The sequence below is a fragment of the Belonocnema kinseyi genome, chromosome 3 (genome assembly GCF_010883055.1).
Source record: "Belonocnema kinseyi isolate 2016_QV_RU_SX_M_011 chromosome 3, B_treatae_v1, whole genome shotgun sequence".
Classification (NCBI taxonomy): Eukaryota; Metazoa; Arthropoda; class Insecta; order Hymenoptera; family Cynipidae; genus Belonocnema; species Belonocnema kinseyi.
In genome coordinates, this window is record NC_046659.1 from 10,846,530 (window position 1) to 10,869,856 (window position 23,327).

Here is a 23,327-nt window from a genome sequence, read left to right on the forward strand (position 1 = left end):
GGATGGATGGATGGGTGGGTGAATGAATGTGCGGTTGGTTTGGATGGATGAACGAGTGGATGAGTGGGTGTTTCGATGGATGGATGGATGGATTCATGAATCAGTGGATGGATGGATGGGTGGTTGAATGAGCGGATGGGTCGGATGGATGAACGAGTGGATGAGTGGGTGTTTCGATGGATAAATGGACTTATGAATGAGTGGATGGATGGGTGGATTGATTGATGAATAAGTGGATGGGTTGGATGCATGAACGAGTGGATAAGTGTGTTTCGATGGATGGATCGACTAATATATGAGTGGGTGGATGGATGGATGGATGGTTGGATTGAGTTTATGAATCGAAAAAAAATTCAAGTTGAAATCATTTGTTGGACAACAGCTATTTAGGATTTTATGGTTTTTCTTTCTGTTTAGGCAAAAATTGCAATTCTCATTTATTCATAATGTTGCAGGGCTTATTTTATTCCTTGAGCTATTCTCTCAAAATCTCATTGGCAAGATTTCGTTAAAAAAATCCTATGAAAAGAAAATATTATTTATATCTAACATTGAAAATTGTATCATTCTTAAATACAACTTTTCCAATAAAACCGTAACAAAGAGATTTGCACAGAACTTACAGGGATTATAATGAGCTCTACAACTTGAGGATTAGATCAGAATTGCTATCACCAAATAAATATTGTTAAATAAACACTTTTAACCTAAAATAAATTTGTATAAAGTGCAACTTCAGTTCTCTTAAAAAATTAGTTAAAATAAATAATGGTGATAATTATCTCGATTTTATAAATAATTTTTAATAATAATTGCTACATTCACATCTTTGATACTCTAGAATTAACCATTTGTCGACTGCGGTTTTAAAAATGAAAAGAAAAATACTGTGCATTTAAAAGGTATGCGCCCTTTGTTAATTCACTCTTTGTTTCTGTGTAGCGCGATTCGAAAGAGGATGCCGCAAAATAATTGGCGGCAAAAGGTTAAACAGTTTCTTTCTAACACATGTTTGTCAGCAGAATTCCCTTCAAAAGCATAAGAAATTATATATTTTTAAGGGGTTTTAAATTTTTGGCTTGATACACAAAAATGTATTAAAATTTCGGGTACACAAATGGTTTATCATCAGAGTTTAGTTTCTCGATTAAATTGTTAGCAATTTTTTAACCGTCAACGTCCTCATATTTATAAAATTATTTATGAAATATTCAGAGGCGATGAAGAGGGCGGACTTTGTTGAGGTAAAAAGAGGGATTTCAATAATTACTCGAAACTTTTTGTATCATATGTATATTTCAAGGGATATCTCGTAAATTTCATGAAAGCGCCTTTTCTTAACAACTTTTCCACAAACTGTGATAGTTAGTTTTTTATTTAATATTTTTTGTTGCTTTCCAAAATTTATTCAACATCGTTGCGCTTTCTATTAAAAGCAACACTTCTTGAGAAATCAAGAAAAGCAAATATTGAAAAATGGATAAACAATAAAATGTTAAAATACTCATTAACAAAATTTATAAGTATTTTTATTATTAGATAAATATTAATTTCTTATTTTTGTAATTTTTTCTAGTATAATCCTTGTAGTGTATAACCCTGAATTATTCGAAGTATTTTTTGAAATTCAGTATTTTTTCCATAAACTAGAAAAAAAATACTTGAAAAAACACGAATATATAACTATTTGAAAAACCTTATACATTTTTTCTCAAGATTTTAAGATATTGTTCCTTGAAATCGAATGCATTGGCAGCAGCTAAAAAGTCTCAAATTTTGAAAACCTTTCTTAATGTCAGCTTAACAAATATTAAAGCTTGTTTTACAGGAAATTAGGCGATACGCATTTTTCAGACTTAAGGGAGAAAAAAATATGTTTGAAATTTTTGTTATTTAAACTTTGAAGACTTCCTATAAGTTTTATTGGAGGTCAAACCATTTTTGTGGTGGCAAGTATTTTTTCTTGAAAGCGTTCTACAAAAAACGCTTTAAAAAATTTGAATGTGATTTTGAGAAGTTTGAAGCTTTTTACAATTTGCCGACGGACTTTAAAAACAGGACGACATACGCAGAGTGTTCAAAGAATAAGGTGACTTTATGGTTTTCTCAAAAAATATGCATTTATTCCTCAAAATTTATGTTGTCCCCTTCAAAGTAATCGCCCTCAGATATAATACACTTGTGCCAACGCTTTTTCCAATCATCGAAGTACTTCTGATAATCATTTTGTGGTATAGCCTTGAGTTCTTTCAGCGATGCAGTTTTTATCTCCTCAATCGTTGAACATCGATGTCCTTTCATGGGTCTCTTCAGTTTTGGGAAAAGAAAAAAGTCACTGGGGGCCAAATCCGGTGAATATGGAGGCTGAGGCATGACTTTGGTGCTGTTTTTGGTCAGAAAATCTTTCACAAGTAACGATGAATGAGCAGGTGCATTATCGTGATGTAAAAGCCACGAATTGTTTTTCCAAAGTTCCGGACGTTTTTTGCGAAAGATAGCATGGCATGAACCAACCGATATGTCAACATCTTCAGTAACTTCTCTGATGGTAATTCGGCGATTTTTCAACACCATTTCTTCCACTACTTGAACGTTTTCATCTGCTGTTGACGTGCTGAGACGTCCAGGGCGAGGTTCGTCTTCGACATCCTCTCGGCCTTCTTGGAACAGCTTGTACCACTTATACACATTTTTCTTACTCAGAGTAGACTCACCGTATGCAACTGTCAACATTTCAAGAGTCTTAGAGCACTGGATTCCATTTTTCATACAAAATTTGATGAAAACTCTTTCCTCCATTTTTTTCGAAAGAAGAAAGTCGCCGAGCACACCAAACCCTTCTAACCTTTTACGCCTCTGGCAGAAAAACAACACGAGCTATATAGTAAAAACTGTGAACATATGATCGTGACGAGTGTACCAACACAACAAAACAAAAAATTTAAAACTTGAATGTACGTAGCCCACGAAAATTGAAAAGTCTCCTTACTTTTTGAACACACCTCGTATACCTTACTAGAATGTGCAAGTAAAAGTTAAATATCTCAAATAGGTCACAAATTATAGATTTAAGGCACAAACGTGTGCTCTTTTAGAAATAATCTACAAAGTATAAATACTTATAACATACAGCATTTTTTTCTTAGATCAGAAAAATACGTGTCACCTAATTTCCTCTAATTAACAATATAATTGGTTTCTACGAACTGCAGTCTACACAAAAATCTAATTTTTTTGATTTTTGTTTTGTGTTTTTTGTAGAAAGATATTTCTTACATGTTCCAATTCCAAATACTTGAAATTGGTAACATCGAAGAGAATCTTTTTCTAAGCACCTTGTATAAACTGTGATCACTGCTATTAAAATAAAAGGTGAAATATAATCTAAGTACTATTACTAGTACCTGAACTAAGTGCTCTGTCCTAATTTCCATAAGATCAATTGCTTCGAATAGTATTGAATTCTCGAAAGTTTAGAGTCTTGAGGAGCTCAAGGTTTCTCGAAGCTTTCAAATGTCCAGTAGCAACGTTATATTAAACAGATTTTCATCCAATTTATTACTAAAAAGTTCTCCAGATTTCTGCACGGAGAATATTTGTGTGTTAAATTTTACATAACTTAGTTCGGTAAACGGAGGACATTACGGCATTTTATTCAAATTTCACATTCAGTAATGTAAAATGAAATAGGGTAATATTTGATATGAAAATATCAATTATTAATATAAATTTATTATAATTTTTCGCGATGCAGTAAAAAATAATATAACTAGATATTAACGATTCCCTGACAGTTCGGTAAAATGAGATGTCGATTACCTACCAGTTAGGTGGAAGGTCATCCACATACTACACACATCCTTCCACAATTTGTCTTAAAAAATTACATTAAATTAAAATACATTGCATATAATATAGTCGCACGCTTTTAATAATATTAATGCTTTTAAAAATCGAAAGCGCTGTGACGGGTTTCAAACCACCTACTCTAAGTTTAACGCATTCGATCGCTAACGACTAGACCTCACAGCTAACTTAACACTTAGAATATCGAGAAAAAAATCTCGGCTAAAAAGTTAAAGTACGATTACGTCAGGACCATACAAAAAATAGCTGCTCCATGTTCATTGAAATCCCTTATTTTAACATTTAATTAATAAACAGTCTTATAAATTTAGAGGAAGTAAATAAGCACATTGGATAACTTTTTTATTAAAAATTTTGTAACCTTAAAACTCTAAATTATTTAATTTTCAATATTTTAAATTTTTGAAAAATGGAACATTAAAAACTTAAAAATTAAATTTATATAAAATATAATACATTAAATTTCGTTAGAATTTGAGGAATAAAATCAAACGTGTCAAAATTATCTATACAAAATTCTGGAAGTTATAACTTCATTTAATAAAAATTTACATTACTTTGCACTATTTTATGATATACTGGTAGGAAAATAATACAATCCTTAATGAATTCCCAGGCGAAAATATTATGTATAGTTTATATATAGTGTGAAGTATTATATAAAGTATTTATTTCTTTTATACACTTTTTGTTTAAAAAAAAAATAAATATTATATATAACACTTCACACTATACATAAACTATATATATATATATAATTGTTCCGCCTGGTTTATTACATATCAGAATTTTTACTTTTGGACTTGAGATTTTACATAACTCTTTTGTAATATTTATAGTTCTGTTTTGAGTTAAATCCTAAAATAATTGTAAGCTTTATCTAAATGCAGTAATGTCCTCTATTAACCGAACTAATTGGGTAAATTTTAATAAACAAATTTTCTCCGTGTGAGCACAAATTTTGAGTCAAAATAATTTTCAAGTGATTTAGAAAAATGTCCTAAGGATGAATACAGCACATATGAAGAGTGACCAACACCTCAATATTTTTGTACAAAGAAATGTCATTTGCCTCATTCAATATTTTATAAAATTTGTGTTACCGAAAAAATCAGAATTCAGGTCTGTCCAGTAGAGTGGAAGCTCTCCAAACTGTTGACATTTTCGGAAACCTGATCCGTATCCATTGCAATATTTGGATTGTCTGGTTCCATCAGATCGCCTTGTACGTTCGTCTGATTCTCTTTCTGTTCGTCCATCTCCTTTTCTTGATGTTTTAACATCTCATTATCTTTATTGTTTTGAACATCAAGTGGGAGATTAACTGCTTCCTAGAATAAAAAGAAAATATACAAAACTTTCTTTAATTTAAAATTATGTAAATTCAGTAACATACTTATTATGTTCCGACCTTTTCTGTGAATCGCTTTTTATGCCTGTACCAAGGAGATGATGGAATTTGTTCATCTGAGTCAGGTGCTAAGTACGCCTTATATCTAATCCGTCTGCTCGAACTCATTGGAAGCTTGTAATCTAAAAAATAGTTGTGACGTATACTTAACAAATAAAGCGTCTAGTGGCACCAATAATACTTAGTGCACGTATTTTAACTTATTAAGTGAATATATAAAATTCAAGTAATTAGATTTATAAATTAAGCATAGTTCCAATTAGAATAGTGAAACATGCCAAAGGAGGTGGGTGCCACTTTCGACTTTTTATAGGTGGACCTTGAAACGTTTTTTATATTCAAGCTTGAGTCATTTAGAAAAAAAAACAAGAAAGTATTTGTGGAAAATTAAATTAAGAATGTATCAAGTTTGAAGTTTAGGTGTTTGGGCCGTCCATATACGACGTAGTCAACTTTTTACCACTCTTTACCGCCCCCCCCCCCACCTTGTCACCTCCTTATTGACAAACATGTACTTCCTGACGAACCCCTGTCCTGTCCCCTCTATCTACGTGGATTTATTTCATATTTAATTAAAATATGGATTTGCTTGGTATTCAGAAGCCTACGAAACCAAGATTGCTGAAAATTAGGATTTTCTTAAAGACATTTTTAATAAAAACATGATCTTTCTACGATACAGTGAAATTTTCAATTAAATAATTAAACTTTCAAATAAAACGATGAACTAACCATGTGCGAATTTTCCATTGAGCCATAGTCGGGCCAACTTTCTCGGAGTTGGGCTAACTATGCCAGTCAGGCATTGGGCAAGATACCGAAATGATAACTATGGCCCAACTCTGTTTGCCGACTATTGACTACCATAGTTGGCCCAACCATGACCACTACAAGTCGGCCTAACGGCGAAATTATAACTTTGGCCCGACCATGTTAGCCGACTATTAAAAAAATCGTGACTCACTTTTTAAACCATATTAAATACATCGAAATGGCCCAAAATCCCTTAAAATCACTAAAAATCTCTTGGACTCATAAAAAGTATTTTAAAGTCTCTAAAATCTCTTGAAAATTCTTTTGCTTCTTTTAATTCTTCTCAAATATTTTAAACTTCTGTAAAATTACTTGAAATATTTCGAAATTCATTTATAATTTTTTTCTTTTTTCGTTAAAAAGAATTTAAAAATCCCTTTAAGCCGATCTCCGGGCCGACTTTGGCCCAGAGTTAGGCCGATAGTCGGTGTTACAGATAACTTTCCACCATATAATTTCATGTTTACGGAAAGAAATTCGTTTTCTACTGAAATGAAAGAATTTTCAACTGAAACAGAAATTTGTAACCAAACCGTTGCATTTTCAACTGAAAAAGATAAAATGTCTACAGAAAGAGATAAATTTTGAAAAAAAGCAACAAATAAAAAACCATAATTAATTTGTTCAAAAAGAAAAAAAATCAATCAATTTTTTAATTTACAATCCTAAAATTTTCAGTTATGAATGAAGGTAAGTTGGCGCTAATTTTCAAAATTTCTTATTTAAAAAGTGTATATTTCAAATTTTGAATCACTGAACGAACTCTCTTGGCATTCAGTGGATGACATCGCAATATTCAATTATTCTTAACAAAGTAAATAAAAAAATAACTATTATGTAAAAAATTAAATTTCATAATTTGTAATGAATATCTAAAAGTATAAAGGCTAAATTATAAAATTTCATGTTTCATCTACGTCGCTTTAAACAAAGATTTAAAACAATATTGGCATTAAATATACTTTTGAGAGAATTGTGATCCAATATCCCAACCTAAAAATTGTATCGTAAGCTAAAAAGGGTAGAGAGCGTTTCTTGTTTGTGACAAAAATCAAGCTTTTCTCACAATATTGAATAAGAGTGTACTTACATTTTTATATAAATCCAAAGTAAATAACACTATTATCTGACGTACACATCAATTTGACAGCAGGAAAGTAGCATTTTCCCATCTGGATCACTACCGCACTCTATACAACGCGCATAACTCCACAGGTGCGCAACCCCACGGAAGCCGGTCCGAGCCGGTCGGCCGATCGAACACAAGATCGAATTTTTGCGAAGTTTTCACAGACGGGGATGTGTTTATGTGCACATATTTCAAAAGCATTTCTAAGATTGCTCAGAACAAGAGAAAAGTTATATGGGTTTTGAGAACGCGTGATAGTGAAAAATAACGTTAAAAAATGTCTATTTCGCACGCATATATTAATTTCACAAACGGTTTGCTAAGGATGGTTCCAATAACAGAAATTATACATTTTGACCCGAAACACGAAAGTGATTATATAAAGAACAAAGAATACAAAGCCAACCTTTTACTCAATGCTTATATTCTACTGTTGGGAAGTAAGTAAAAATTTAATCTCAAAAGTTCCCCAAAAATAATGTAACCTCAAATTAATTTTCATCTGGAAATAAATGTTCGTATTGAATATAGAAATTTGATGGAAAACATTTTCAATTCGATAATATTGAATTATTAAATGGAATAATGTACATAACTGAAAATTAAATTGACTGATTTGTATAAACAGAAAATAATTATTCTGAAAATAGATTTCAAATTATAAGCCTTAGCAATTCATAAAAATTGTAAGGTTAGGGTTTTCAATATTTAATAAATTGAAATATTTAAAAACAATGCAAGTTTTTTAAAAGCAGACCCTTTTAAATAATTTTAAATGCAATTTTGCTGTTTCAGATTCTAATCTAAAGCAATTAAAGCAATTTTAGATTGAAGATTGAAATTCACTTTTCTCCTATTGAAGTTTAATTGTACCGCTTTCAGTACAAATTTTTTCTAGTGTAGAATTTTTCATTTTAAAATTTTGAAAATAGATATTTATGTTTTTACCTTATTGGTATATTTATTTTCTTTATTATTCTAATAGCATTTATCATCGTTTGAAATTCACTTTAAAATTCTAGAAAGTTTAAAAAACATCCAGTTACTTTTATGCTTGCTAAATGACTTTTGTGGTCAGGAATTTTTTTTCGTTAAATAAAATTTTCTAATTTTTCTCACAAGCAATCACAAATATAAAAAAATGTGAAGATGAAAGTTCGCAGGACAAAAAAGTTTTATGGAAAATACCATTATCGATTTTGCAATGTCTTGCATTGCCGACAATAAAAATTTTAAAAAATTAAATGTTTAGGACAAAAAATTTTCCCGCCCTCAAAAATGTCTCAGCCAGAAAAAGGCGATAAGATGCCTTTCTTCTGTCATTAAAAACTTCTTAAAAATATTAGAAAGAATAGATTAATGCGGACATAACCATGTTTGAGGCCAGGAGAATTTCGTTCCTAAATATATAATATTTTAAAATTTTTATCATCAGCGATGCAAGGTATAGCAAAAGAGCAAATGGTATTTTCCTTAGAACTTTTCTGCCGTACAAATTTTTATATTGAAGATTTAAAAAATCGATTTTATAAAAAAGAAGTTCTGGGCGCAAAAGTTATTAAGCCGCAATAAACTCATAAGATATCTTCTTTATGAATGCATCACACAAATTTAAACAAAAATTAGGAAAAAAATATAATTGTAAGTTTTTCGAAAAAATCCAGTTTTAATATTTTATCAAGGTTTAATGAATAAAATTCGGGTTTTCTAATAAAAGAATGGGAAAAAGTGAAATACGCCTAGCTTCGTAGAATATATATATATATATATATATATATATTGTGGAGAAAATTCATCTTTTGGCTAAAAGGTTCAACAATTTATATAAGCTTTTATTTCTTTCTTGAGTGAAAAATCTCTATTTGTTGAAAATTCGTCTTTTTGGTTTGCAAATGCTTTTTTTGTAAGTAAATTTCATGTCGTTTGAAATATAAGCTATGATCATTTTTGTTATAAATTTATCTTTTTACGTTGAAAATTCAACTATTTTATTAAAATTTTTAATATTTTGTTGGAAATGCAAGTATTTTGTTAAAAATCAATCTTCCATAGTAGAGAAGACATTTTTTTGTTTAAAATAGATTAATAAATTTGAAAATTTTAAATTTTAAACTGAAATACTGTTTTATTCTGTTTATGAAAGATTATGCGTTGAAAGTATTACAAGATTAAAATGCTGGTATTTGAATGTTAATGATGACGAAAAACGAAAAATTAGTCAAGAAAAAAGCAGAGAATTTTACAAATTAAGTTTCGGACACCCTGCTAATTCTACTAGCAATAACTAAAGTTGTCGTCAAAAGTAAGCGACCCTTACTTTGATTGCTCACCACTTGTTAAAAAAAAATCACAGAAACACCTAAAAAAAAAGCTTAAAGTCTCCAGCGTTGAACGATATGTATATTGTTGTTCTAAAAAATTGGAAAGAAATAATGATAGGGAAGAATGATAGTAAAGACATAAGGATAGTGTGTTGGTTTATGGCTTGATATGTGCGGTTTTGCAATTTCATTAAAGTACACTTTAAAAAAATATAATTAGATTGATATTTATCGAAATAATCCTTTACGAATATTTCATGATTCAATGAAAGTTGACACCTTAGAAAAAGTGTCAGACAAAAAGTAGCCATTTCACTACAATAGGGACCTCACAGGGAAGGGGACACCGGCTAACCCGCAAGTCAATAGCTGGTAGGGGAAAAGGCAGGGACATCGGTATATAAGAGGCGGGGGGGGGGGGATATTTTGTCACAGTCTGTTACAGGAGAAGTAGGGGTCTTAGAGAGGGCTTATAATCCGTTACGTAATTCAAGTGCTGCCCCCTACTGAAAAATCCGCCGTCGGATTCAATGTCTGATCCTAATAAGATACGAAGTCGGATCAATCGCCGGGTTTTTCAGTAGGATAAATTAATGTCGATTTTGATACAAATTCTACATGTTTATAAGTCTCAATAGGTTTTGCTTACAAATTCATTAACTTTTCAATTGATAAAAATAAGACTTAACGTAAATAAAAATAGTATTTATGCCTTGGGAAATAGGGTAAAATTATATAAATTTATTGTAAGAAATAATTATAATAGACTCTAAATACTACAAACTAAAAAAGCCTAAAAATTTAATTTTCGGAAATTTATTCGTTGTAAAGAATACTCTCTTCATATTGTATATAAGATATCCTTTGCATGATACTTTATCATGAGATTTAAAATATTTTAGTTTTGATGGCTTAAGTTTTAAATGGGGGTTCTGATAATCTTGAAGTTTAAGATGTACAATATTGGGAGCTTCCAATTTAATAACAAAACAATTATAAGTTCAAAATTCTTCACTTTTAAGTACGAGTATTTCAAGTTAAAAAGTTAAAAATGTATAATTCCTATGAATACGAATTTGAATTTATGTACAAGTATAAAAAATATTGCTGTCTAAAGATTAAAAACTTAATTTATTCTTGTTTCACTTATAAGATTTTATTTATAAGATTGGCCTTCGAAACTAAAATATATTTTTAATTTTAGTAACTCAAAAATAATGGAAAGGCTCCGTAGGATATTACGGAATTTTCCATATTAAGATTTTTTATAAAGAATTTTGGAACTTTTTTATATATCCAAAAATTTAGCAGTATACAAACGTTCATCAGTACCTTCTATTTAATTTTATAAATCGGCATAAGCTCAACCAATTTGGAAACTCGATGTCCCTGAGAATGCCACTAGTGGAAAAATAGTAGTATACAATATAAGTCTGAAATGTTCCCAACAGTAAAAAAATCTGTTCTTTTTATTCCGTATTGCTTATTTATTATTCCAAAAAATGTTGACTTTTCTATATGTTTACGCTTTTGTAGAGAGCCAGCAAAAAACTCGACCTTCATCAACAGGAAGTAGAACGACAGCAAAGCCAAACAATTTTGAGAAAATACGCTAATATGATGCAGAGTCGAAAATCAATGATATATAATATTTCAATAGAAAATTCTCATACTCATGACATGCAAAGTTCTGAATCTGATGACACTGTCTTGATTGTTCCGTATGATGACAGCTTCCCAAATTCTCTGAAAAGGACAAATGGTAGGCATAGTGCTAATTAATGACACTAAATAAATTGAGAATATTTTTAATAACAGTCACTATCGAACCTCTCTTGTCAAACCCTATAATATTTTTTTATATTCAAATTTTTTTTAATATCTTTTCAATATTTGATCAATAATTATTTTATAGATGATATTGACAATAATGGAAAAAATAGATCGGAATTTAAGAACGATGAAAGAGATTTAAACCTTCCTTCTAGAAGAATGTTCGAATCAATCGGAACTAACCAAGTAATACAATCATCAACATCTCGAAGACAATCGGCAACGAAAAGTGAACAATCCAAGAATCCATCACCGGGATGCCTAGGACCCCCACTGTTTAGACAAAGGAATTCGACGCCTGGTACGAGTGTACGATACATAGAAAAAAGTTTAGATATGCACGAAGATTGGGCATATACATTTTCTTCTTTATAGAAATATTTTTTACACGCCTGAACCATTCCCATTGATATTATAATAATATGTCATTTATCAAGTTTACTAATACATTTTTTCCACGACAGATCTATTTAGATGAAGATACGCCTTTACATGCTGATATATGGGAAACAATGAAAACTTACTCGGACTCAAGATTTGTGATGGAAGTTGCTCAAAAGCTATGGGGGACAGAGGGCTTTCAAAAAAGTTGTTTGGATGCAAAGAGAGCAAATAAAGAACAAGAAAGTAGCCCAGATTAACAGAGGGTACCTCTCACTCCCGAAAAATATGAAAGAGTAAAAGGTGAGAGTACTGGATATATTCCTGATGTTACATTAGGTTAAAGAACCTATATTCTAGTATATTTGGAAGTCATAAAGTCGGATTAAAACTTTTCGAATCAGATTAACATTGAAAAAATTGTATTATTAACTTACATTTTCAATTAATCTATGCATGGAATCTATAGTAATTTATGGTGCAAAGGTAATTCTTTTTTGCTTAAAAAGTTCACTATTATATTTTTTTGCAGAATTTTTTTCTTTGAAAATTGGAAATTTCGTGATTGAAGTTAAAAAATCGAAAATTCAAGTAGGTAGCTGAAAAATCTTATTTGTTGGTCGAAAATTAAAATTCTTTTTTGAAAATTCGTCTTTATGGACAGAGAATGCATCTTTGTTGGTAGATAAGTAATGTGTCTTATTGTAGCTATTTCTCTTTTACTTCATTTGATACTTCTTGGGTGAAAATAAATTTTGTTGTTGAAAATTTATCATCGTGGCATTCGAAAGCTAATTTTTTTCTAGAACATTCGACTTTATATTTTGAAAACAGAATTTTTTTGGTCAAAAATTCACCACCCTTTGTAGAAAATTCATCTTTTTGGTTGAAAATGCAACTATTTGGTTAAAAATGTAGCTAGCTAGGTTTGAAATGACCTTCTTTGTTCGAAATTCATCTCTTCTATAGTAAAGATTTAATCTTTACTGGTTATACGATAAGCTGTTTTAGTTGATGATTAAACTATTTTGTTAAACATTGATTTGTTCTTGATGGTTTATTATTTTAGTTGCAAATTCATTTCCTAAATTGAAAATTAAACTATATAGTGGGAAAAAAATGTTTATGGTTAAAAAATTTTTTTTTTTAATTGAAAATTAAACTACTTCATTTTGAAATAAAAATTTATATTTTTGAGTAGGAATTTCAACTATTTTTTTTTAATTCCTCTGTTTTATTGAAAATTCATCTCTTTGTAGAAATTCAATGTTTTTCTGAATAAAAATGCAACGGTTGGGCTCAATATCAATAAACTGATTTGCTTGAGGATTCAAATACCTTGCTGAATATTCGTCTTTCTTTGTTGTAAAATTTAACTACTTGGTTGAAAGGTGAACTACTTTGTTCGAAAGTAATTTTTTTAAGATTCATCATTTCAGTTCAAAGTTTATTCATTTGATTTAAAAGTTATTTATTAGATTGAAAATTTATTTATTTCACTAAAAATTTAACGGTTCAAGCGTTTTATGTTCAATTTAATATACCATTTACGTTCATTTTTTTAAAAAGAATTTAATGTCCCAATTATTATATTTCCATCAAAATCACCCTATTTATCCTGTTTTGAGAGCATTTTATGCTGCAAAGTCTGCAATATTATTATTTAAATTATTTCCATTCTCAAATTTCTGCTTTTCTAGTTTCGATTGCAAATTATCGAAATATAAATACGGCAGTTAAATATTGGAGGTTTATTTAGCTTGTAAGACAATAAATTAAAATTTGCCTGAATATTACCTTGGGTTTCACCACCTAATTTAACAAGAGAATTTCATATAGTCTTGCAAATGGAAAATTATAATTAAAATTTGTAATAGAATCGAATATTTTAGCAGCTAAGTAAACTGTTTCTATTGATATTGGAGGCATCTTTCTGTGTAAACAGTTAGTCACTTTAAAGTTTTAATTAGTCACCTTAATCTGTGCCATTAATCTGTAGCAGATCTGAAATAATCATAATTTCATAGAAAATTTTGTTTCTGAAATCGAAAAGATATGCGTCGCCTAATTTTATCTAAAAACATCTTTCTTTGTCCAGAGATTTCTATCCGTGATTGGAAAGGAATCCGGTCAAAAATTACAAAGTCTTTAAACTGTTTTTCTCACAGTCCTTCATTTTAGTAAACAAATGTAATAGAATATATTTTAATTTGAAAGATCGTCGGCAAAGGGTTTAAGACAATAAGAGACATGATTGATTTAAGTGCTGTTCATCAAAGATTATTTTCTTCAAGACCGTAAAATTGACCGGGAATTTTTTCTCGAAAAAAACGGCCACTCTGACACTTTTTCTCTGTTATCTTTTGCAAATTAGACTTATTCGCACCTAAATGATTCTTTTAATATGTCATATTAAATGAAATAATGTTATAGCGCTTTACTGAAACTATTTTTTATCTTTTTGCAGATTGTCTATATATCAAACTTACGGAAGCTGTTGTAACCGGCAAGCAGCGAAATAATAGAATGCGAAAAGTTTGGAGTCATTTAAGGTCAAAAATATATGATGTGCGCAGAAAACTATGATAATTGCAAGAGGTTCTGTTTCTTAGAGAGTATAAAAGGGTAATTTGTCGAAGCATATGCGTCCTGGGGTCCTGTTGTCAGAAGCTTAAAGATTCGCTTGTATATAATGTCCACTGTGATGTTTCTTTGTTCAGAATTTGGCATTTGTCAATGTTAAGAATAGTCTAGGTGAACAATCAAGTTCAAAAGTTATTAATCTTTACTGCACTTACAAAATTGACAAAAAAGGCCGAATGACTAATCTAACACATTTTAGAAGAAAAATTTAAGCATAAATAAAAAAGAATCCTGGAAAGGTCTCTTACAATTTAAAACATGAGAATGACAACTCGGTGAAGGCCATTTGGAGTTGATCCTTACATTTGGTTATTTTAACTACTATTACTTGGGATGCCAACTTTAAATGGCCTCTAACGAGTTTTCATTCTCATGCATTCAATAATTACATTGCTTGAGTTTTGTTTCTAAGATTTATTGGAATAATCAATGGCCTTTGCAATTTTTATAAATATAAAGTTAACGATTAAGTGACTTGGAAGTGAAAGGCACACCTAGAAAACCATTAAATGGTCAATAATTAAAAATTGTATTTTATTATTAATGTCTAATTGAAGAGGTTCGTTTTCTCAGTGAGGCTGCGTCCGAGGATCTTGTTCTTTTGGGTTTAAAATGCGTAATAATGCAATTTTCATTCAATTTTAATTTTGCAACACACTTTGTATTCCTTGAAAGATTTTTGACAATTCTATATACATATAGGTATATCTATAAAATTATTCAATGGTCCGTGAATGTCGGTTTAGATATTTTGCAATTGGAATAACGACTCTTGAGTTTGTTTTTCTAACTTAAAACATTTATAATCCGTTCCTTTCGTTTTATATGCTACCTGGTAGATACTTAAAATATTGTAACAACGAGTGAAAATAAATAATTTTAATAAATAGATCAACTTGTTTCATTTCAAGCGATAAAGAGTAACTGGAAAGAATATTCTAATTAAATATTATATTAATTTATTTTTTTAATTTTAATAATGTATTATAGTATTAGCAAAATAATTTTCGTGATATCGTAAGCTGCGTCGTAATCTACGTAGGAAACGACTTCGTAAACTACGTATAAACCGACGTCGTAAACTACCTATAGACCGACGTCGTAAACCAAGTATGGAACGACGTCGGAACCAACGTCGTTTACTATCCCCATTTCCGACGCAGTTTCCTACGTCGTTTCTTGCGTAGGTTGCGACGTCTTTCCACACGTAGTTTACGACGTCGTTTCAGACGTAGTTTACGACGTCATTTCGTACGTAGTTAACGACGACGTCTCAGACGTTGGAATTTTCAATAGGGCAGACTTTTGAAAAAAAAAAACGCAAAAAACCCGGGAATTTTTTTGAAAAGAAACTGTAAAAATAATCAAGGCTGCCACGCAGTCACTGCCTTGTAACTTCTTTTCTCAAATCACTTCTTCAGTCACTTTTTAAAATAAAAGATCACAGTAGACACTTTTATTTCAATAAAAACTTCAATTCAAGTCTATACCTATTTCTAAATTATTTTGAATTCTTTAAAAATATTTCTAGGTATTTTTAAAGATTCGGAGAAATTTTCAATAGATTTCAATAATTTGAAGAGATTTAAGGGATTGCATGCTATATTTAAAACACCTAACGCATTTTCAAGAGCTTTTAATTGAACATATTATCAGGAATTTTAATACATTTTTCAACTAATTATCTAATTGATCCTGAGGGTCGATTGATAGAGTGCTCCAATAATTATTTAAAATCCCACGGTATTTTTAAAATATTTGAAAAGTTTCAAACGATTCTGAAGGGTTTTAAACATTTTATATTATTTAAAAATTTTACATGGAAATTTTGAATTGTTTTCTATAATTTAATGAAATTTCAAATATTCAAGGTATTTACAAAGCATTTCAAAGGTTTCTAATAATTTTAGGGGATTTAAATAAATATAAATGCAGTAGTAAAGAATTTTGTAGAATTTTGTTATTTCATTATTGAATGAAGAATTACAGTGTACAGTTTTATAACCAACATTCTTATAGAAACTTGATTTGTTTCATAAAAAATTATTTACAAATCGAACACATATTTTATGCTAAACAGGTTTTTACGAAATCTCATTGTTATAAAATAATTTTTGTTATTGTTTAATAAAGTAGCGGATAAAATATAGTAGAAATTTTAAAGTATATGAATAAGTTTATTAACCTTGTAACATTGGCGTTTCTTGATATTATCATTTAATAAAAACAAACTAATTTTTTTCAGAATATTTAGCAAAGAAAAAAATCTGCCAGACTGTGATATTGCAATCTTAAATTGTGATTTCTTCGCGAGAGGATAAATTTTGGGATGAAAAATTTTTTATTGATTTTTATAGGACATAAACGCGAAATCTCAAAAAAGTATTATAAGTTTTAAAAGGTCTTAAATAATTTTATTTCAACCATTTGTTTTATAGAACTTGAACATTTTGTTAGATTTTATCCATTTTTCTGGTAGGGCTTGTCATTTTAGTTTAATTTTACGAAAACACTGTGGAAAATTTGAAAATTTAAATTATGATTCAAACGATTCAACATAGAGGAGAAATTTTCAATAAAGGGTTTATAATTTTTAACAAGTCAAAAGAAAAGTTTTTTTTCCATTGTATGGTAGAGCTTGAAAATATAGTTTCATTTTACGAAAATACAGTGGGAAAAAAGAACGTTTAAATTTTGAATCCAAGCGATTCAGAATTCGTGGAAAAATCTCAAAAAAGAATTATATCTTTTGAAAAGTCCTCAAAAATTTCATTTTAACAATTTCGCGTAGGACTGGAAAAATTGGTAGTTTAATTTGACAAAAGTACAGTGAAAAAATAGAAAATTCAAATTTCGAGCGAAAATATTTAAAATTCAGGGAAAAATCACAAAAAGGAATGATAAATTTCGAAAAGTCCAAAAAATCTGATGTCATCCATTTTTTGGTATGGCTTGTAATTTTAGTATAATTTTACGAAAATACAGTGGCAAAATGAAAAATTCAAATTTCGATCCAAACGATTCATAATACTTGAAAAATCCCAAAAAAGAAATTATAAATTTGGAAAAGTGCTTCATAAATTTATTTTTTCCTTTTTCTGTTAGGGCTTAGCAATGTAGTTTAATTTTACAAAAATACAGTGGCAAAATAAAAAATTCGAATTTCGATCCAAACGATTTAAAATATTAGGAAAAATCTCAAAAAGGAATTATAACTTTTGAAAAGTCCTAACAAATTTTATTTTGACCGTTTTTTGTAACACTTGACAATTTAGTATAATTTTACGAAAACACTGTGGAAAAATAGACATTTCTATACAAACGTTCCAAATACGTGAAAAAATCTCAAAAAGGAATTATAACTTTTGAAAAGTTCTGAATAATAATGTTATTTTAACGTTTTTTTTTGGGGGACTTGACAATTTAGTTTAATTTTAAGAAAATACCGTGGAAATTTTGATCCAAACGATTCAAAATAGAGGAAAAAATAATAAATTATGAAAAGTCCTACAATATTTAATTTTATCCATTTTTTGGAACGGTTTGTCATTATAGCTTTAGTCATCGAAAATGCTGTTGAAAAATAGAAAGTCAAAATTCGAGCAAAATGAATTCAAACGCAGGAAAAAATCTCAAAAAGGAATGATAACTTTTGAAAAGTCCAAAACGTGTTATTTTATCCATTTTTTGGCAAGGCTTGTAATTTTAGTTTAATTTGACGAAAATACAGTAGAAAATTTGAAAAATTTTATTTTTATTTGAACGATTCAAAATGCAGGAAAAAATCTCAAGAAAGAGATTGTAATTTTAGAGAAATCCTAAAAAAATATATATTTTCCATTTTTTGGTATAGCTTAAAAATGTAGTTTAATTTTACGAAAATACAGTGAAAAATAGAACATTTAAATTTTGGATCCAAATCATTCAAAATACGTTGAAAAATTTCTAGTGGGAATTATAACTTTTTAAAAGTATTAAATCATTTTATTTCAACAATTTGTATAGGACTTGATAATTAAGTTTAATTTTACGAAAACACACTGGAAAAATAGAAATTTCACATTTCAATCCAAACGTTCCAACTAAATGGAAAAATCTCAAAAAGAAATGATAACTTTTGAAAAGTCCTGAATAATAATTTTATTTTAACAGGTTTTTTGGGGACTTGACAATTTAGTTTAATTTCAAGAAAGTACCGTGGAAATTTTAAAATTTTGATCTAAACGATTCAACACACAGGAAGAAATCTCAAAAAGGAATTCTAACTTTTAGAAGTCCTTAACAATTTTATTTTATAATTTTTTGATTGTACTGGACAATTTAGTTCAATTGTACGAAAATACCGTTGCGAATAGAATATTCAAATTTCGATCCAAACAATTTAAAATTCGTGGAAAAATGTGAAAAAGGAATTATAACTTTTATAAAGTCATAAATAATAATTTTATTTTAACAATTTTTACGGGGATTTGACAATTTAGTTTAATTTCACGAAAATACCGTGGAAAATTTCAAAATTTTAATTCTGATCCAAACGATTTAAAAGCAGGAAAAAATCTCAGAAATGAATTATAACTTTTAACCGTCCTAAACAATTTTATTTAAAAATTTTTTGATTGAATTTAAAAATTTAGTTTAATTATAAGAAAATACGGTGGCAAAATAGAAAATTCCAATTTTGATCCAAACGATTCAAAATACTGGTACAAATCTCGAAAAGGAATTATAACTTTTCAAAGTATCAAACAATTTTATTTAAAATCTTTTTGATTATGCTTGAAAATTTAGTTAACTTTTACGAAAAGACCGTGGAAAAGAGAAAATTCAAATTTCGATCTAAACGATTCAAAATACAGGAAAAAATCTCAAAAAGGAATAATAACTTTTTAAAGTCCTACAAAATTTTATTTTAACCATTTTTTGTAGTGCTTGACAATGTAGTTTATTTATACGAAAATACAGTGGAAAAATAAAAAATTCCAATTTCTATTCAAGCGAATCAAAATACTTGGAGAAATATCATAAAAGGAATTATAATTTTTTAAAAGTCATAAAGAAATTTATTTCTTCCATTTTTTCGTGGAACTTATCATTTTAATTTAATTTTACAAAGTATTGTTGAAAAATATAAAATTCAAATTTCGATCCAAACCATTCACGATACTTAGAAAAATCCCAAAAAGGAATTATAATTTTTGGAAAGTTATTAAAAAAATTATTTTTGCCATTTTTTAGTAGGGCTTGTCATTTTAATTTAATTTTACAAAAATACAGTGAAAAAATAGAAAATTCAAATTTCGAATCAAAGGATTCAAAATACAGGAAAGAATCTTAAGAAATTATTTAAAATACAAGAAAAAATCTCAAAATGTACATTAATTTAAGAAATCAAAATTTCAGGAATTCTACAAATTAGCGGGATTATATTATAATCACAACAAGCAAATTTTTTAAATTAAAATCATATTGATTCTTACCTTCAATCCCACCATGTTTTGTAATGCCTGATATTCCGTTATAAAATCTATTTCTAACACTTCTAACATTCGAAACAAGCAGCGCCAACATCTTCATAATGAATTGATCTAGTTCAATTTTAAAATGTCATATTCAACTTTACTATTTGAATTTAACAACTGTGAACAATCTATCATCATAAATATTTTAATTATTCTCCAATATTTATCTCAGATGTTTCTGTGATCTTTCAACGATTTCCCCGTTACCGGCGCAATTTCTAGAGATTGGCCACTAAGCTTCTGTGACTTGGCGCTGTTATCCGGTTCCACACATGCTTTTTCCGCTAGGAGAAATACACTTCTGCTATCTCGTCACCTCGTTTATTTACTAGATTTTAATTATTTTATTTCAATCAGAAGTAATAGTTTGTTAACTTTTATACAACAATATATACATATTGCATTCCTAATTTATTCTTTTTTGGTCAAGTGAAAATGCACCAGACACTTGCAATTAGTGAATGAAAATTCCATGTGGTCAGCTGCCACAATCAATTAATTTAAAATACATGGCATTGAGGTGCACATTATGAGAATTAAAAATATATATTTAACAAAAATATAGCAAGTTTAATTGACCAGACAGACCTTCTCCAGAATATCAACTATCATTAAAATAAAAAAAAATTAGCACGATATTTTGATTTCCCCGTTTTTAAATTGGAGAAATTGAAATATCGTGCTATTTTTTTTAATGATAGTTGATATTATGGAGAAGGTCTGTCTGGTCAATTAAACTTGCTATATTATTGTTGAATATATATTTTAAATATTTATAATTTTCATCGCAAGGCCTTGTATCTTAAATTATTTGTTTATGGCAGCTGATCACATGGCACGTTCTCTTTGGGAGAATAGAAAACTGTGTGGCGGTCGCTATGGAAATAGAAGTGAATAAGTTCAGGAGGTATCTTATTCTTATTGTAGAATTTTAGACAGATAGAAAAATCGCGCATTCGAAATAATAGAATAATCTTCACTTTTGCTCTGGAATCTAAAAATATTAATTTTTCTCTATTCTACGCTTATTACCGGGAATGGATTTTAAAACTGAATGTGAGTTAGGAACTTTTAAAAGTTATAATTATTACTTTTTGAGATTTTTCGTTGTGTTTTAATTCATTTCTTGAGATTCTTTTCTGTATTTTGAATCCTTTCATTCGAAATTTGAATTTTCTATTCTTTCACTGTATTTTTTGAAAAATTAAAATAAATTGTCAAGTCTTATAAAAAATGGATAAATAATTTTTTTAGAACGTTTCAAAGTTATCATTCCTTTTTGAGATTTTTCCCAGTATTATAAGTCGTTTGGATCAAAATTTTAATTTTCTATTTTGCCAATTTATTTTCGTAAAATTAAACTAAAATGACAAGGGGCCATCCATATACAACGTGCACACTTTAGGAGGCAGGGGGTATACTCGAACTTTTTTATTGTACTTGCATATAATAGAATTTTTATTTTAATTATATTTTTTTCACGACTTTTTCTTTGCAATTCAAATCATGTTTAAGCTCACGTTTCTAAGCTAATCCGAATTTTTTCAAACAATGCAGCGCTCTTTTTAAGCTTCTTGTAGTCCGGGAGTTCGCGACAATTCTATGGACGTCATTTCAGTACTCACTAAAATTTCAGATTCTTTTGTTTTCCTAGTCAACAGTTCGAAATTCGTCGACTTGGAATGATTGTTTGAGTGCTAAAAACTAACAAGAAGTTTGACTGGCAGCTCTTCGGTGGTGTCAAAGTTGACTGGCAGGTTGTCAAACATGTCAAAAATTCGAGTGAAATAACGTCATTTCAGTACTCTTCAAATACAGGTGGAATTATTGTTTAAATGCTAAAAACTAACTAGAAGTTTGACTGGCAGCTCCTGAGTGGTGCCAAAGTTGACTGGCAGACTGTCAAGCATATAAAAAATGACAGGATGAAAATTAGAACAGTGATTTTAGTACTCCTAAAACGCATTAAGGATGATTCTTTAGGTGTTAAAAAGTAATATGATGATGGATTGGCTGTTCCTCAGTGGTGTCAAATTTCACTGGCAGATTGTCTAGCATGTCGAAAATTCAAGTGAAAAAGTTATTTTAGTACTCTTTAAACCCATTGAGGATGATTTTTTTAGTGCCAGCATCTAATAAAGAATTTGATTGGCTGCTCCTGAGTAATGCCAAAATTGACTGACATTTTAATCAGCACCCGAATGAAAGTTTTGTCCTTTTCATTAAAAAAAATTTTTCTATACACGGAGAAAAATAGATGTTCAAACTTAAAATCTAGATGTTCAGGGTTAACATACTATATGTTTAACTATGGAACAATAATCTAGATATTCGAAGTTAGCACCTGTAGATCTTAAAAAGTGAAATGTTACCCTCTAAAATTCAAAATGTTCAACTGAAAAATCCGACATATTACATGTATGGTTATGTCAAATTACGTCTGTAAATATTTGAGGATTTTACTTATTTATGGTCATTTAATGAATTAATTGACAACTTATTTGTGAATTTTAAATTAAACTTTAATGTTCGTACACGAACAAAAAACAGATAAAGGATTGAGGTTATATTCAATATTTCTAATTCAAAATAAAAACGGGGATGAATTTTAAGTTACTTAAACTCAAATTTTATTTCAAATTAATAAACCTTTTGTCAAATGTGTTAAGTCAATAAACCTAAAACATAAGATCGTTGTTCTCTTCCGTAGACAGAAAAAAGTCGTTATCCAATTTTATTTAAGGACATCTAGTTTTTATTCTTTGGAAATGTTCAAAAATTCTAATATTCCATAATTTTCATATTTAAACTATATAGCTTTCAAATTTAGTCGTGAAACTGCAATGCGCGATGCGCATGCGCTCGAACGGTTTTAACATCTGTTCTCCGTGTATAGGACACTTCTCTAAAACTAATATATATATAAAAAAGAAACTACGTAAATCTCACTTTTTACGTAAATTCACAGCTATCAACAATGGGTTTCAAGAGTTCTAAAATGACGTTTCTTCTCTCGAATTTCTGGCATGTTTGACACTCTGCCAGACAACTTTAGCACCACTCAGGCCCTGCCACACAAACTTCTTGGTAGTTGTTTGCACCTAAAAAATCATCTCCAATGGGTTTTAAGAATACTAAAATGACGTTTTTTCACTCGAATTTTCGACATTTTTGAAAGCCTGCCAGTCAACTTTGGCACCACTCAGGAGTTGTCAGTCAAACTTATATTCAGATTTTAGCATCCAAACAATCATTCCTCGTGGGTTTTAAGATTACTAAAATTACGTTTCGTCTCTCAAATTTTTGGCATGTTTGACAGCCTGCCAGTCAACTTTGGTACCACACAGGAGCTGTCAGTCAAACTTCTCGTCAGTTTCTCGCAGCCAAGCATTCATTCCCCGTGGGTTTCA

The 23,327-nt window shown here is 29.3% G+C and overlaps 1 protein-coding gene across 1 annotated transcript; it reads left to right on the forward strand.

The window, feature by feature from the left end:
• Positions 1-7,545: 7,545 nt before the first annotated feature.
• On the forward strand, positions 7,546-15,287 carry LOC117169430. Its single transcript, XM_033355806.1, has 5 exons — positions 7,546-7,660; positions 11,078-11,303; positions 11,457-11,675; positions 11,839-12,058; positions 14,223-15,287. Exons 1-4 carry the CDS (start codon positions 7,637-7,639, stop codon positions 11,850-11,852), a joined length of 483 nt encoding a protein of 160 aa, XP_033211697.1. The 5' UTR covers positions 7,546-7,636; the 3' UTR covers positions 11,853-12,058; positions 14,223-15,287.
• The last annotated feature ends 8,040 nt before the right edge of the window (positions 15,288-23,327 follow it).

Coding starts and splice junctions, on each gene's coding strand:
- LOC117169430 (XM_033355806.1), top strand. CDS start 7,637: ATGCTTATATTCTACTGTTGGGAA. Junction 7,661..11,077: donor TTATATTCTACTGTTGGGAA/GTAAGTAAAAAT, acceptor ACGCTTTTGTAG/AGAGCCAGCAAAAAACTCGA. Junction 11,304..11,456: donor TTCTCTGAAAAGGACAAATG/GTAGGCATAGTG, acceptor ATTATTTTATAG/ATGATATTGACAATAATGGA.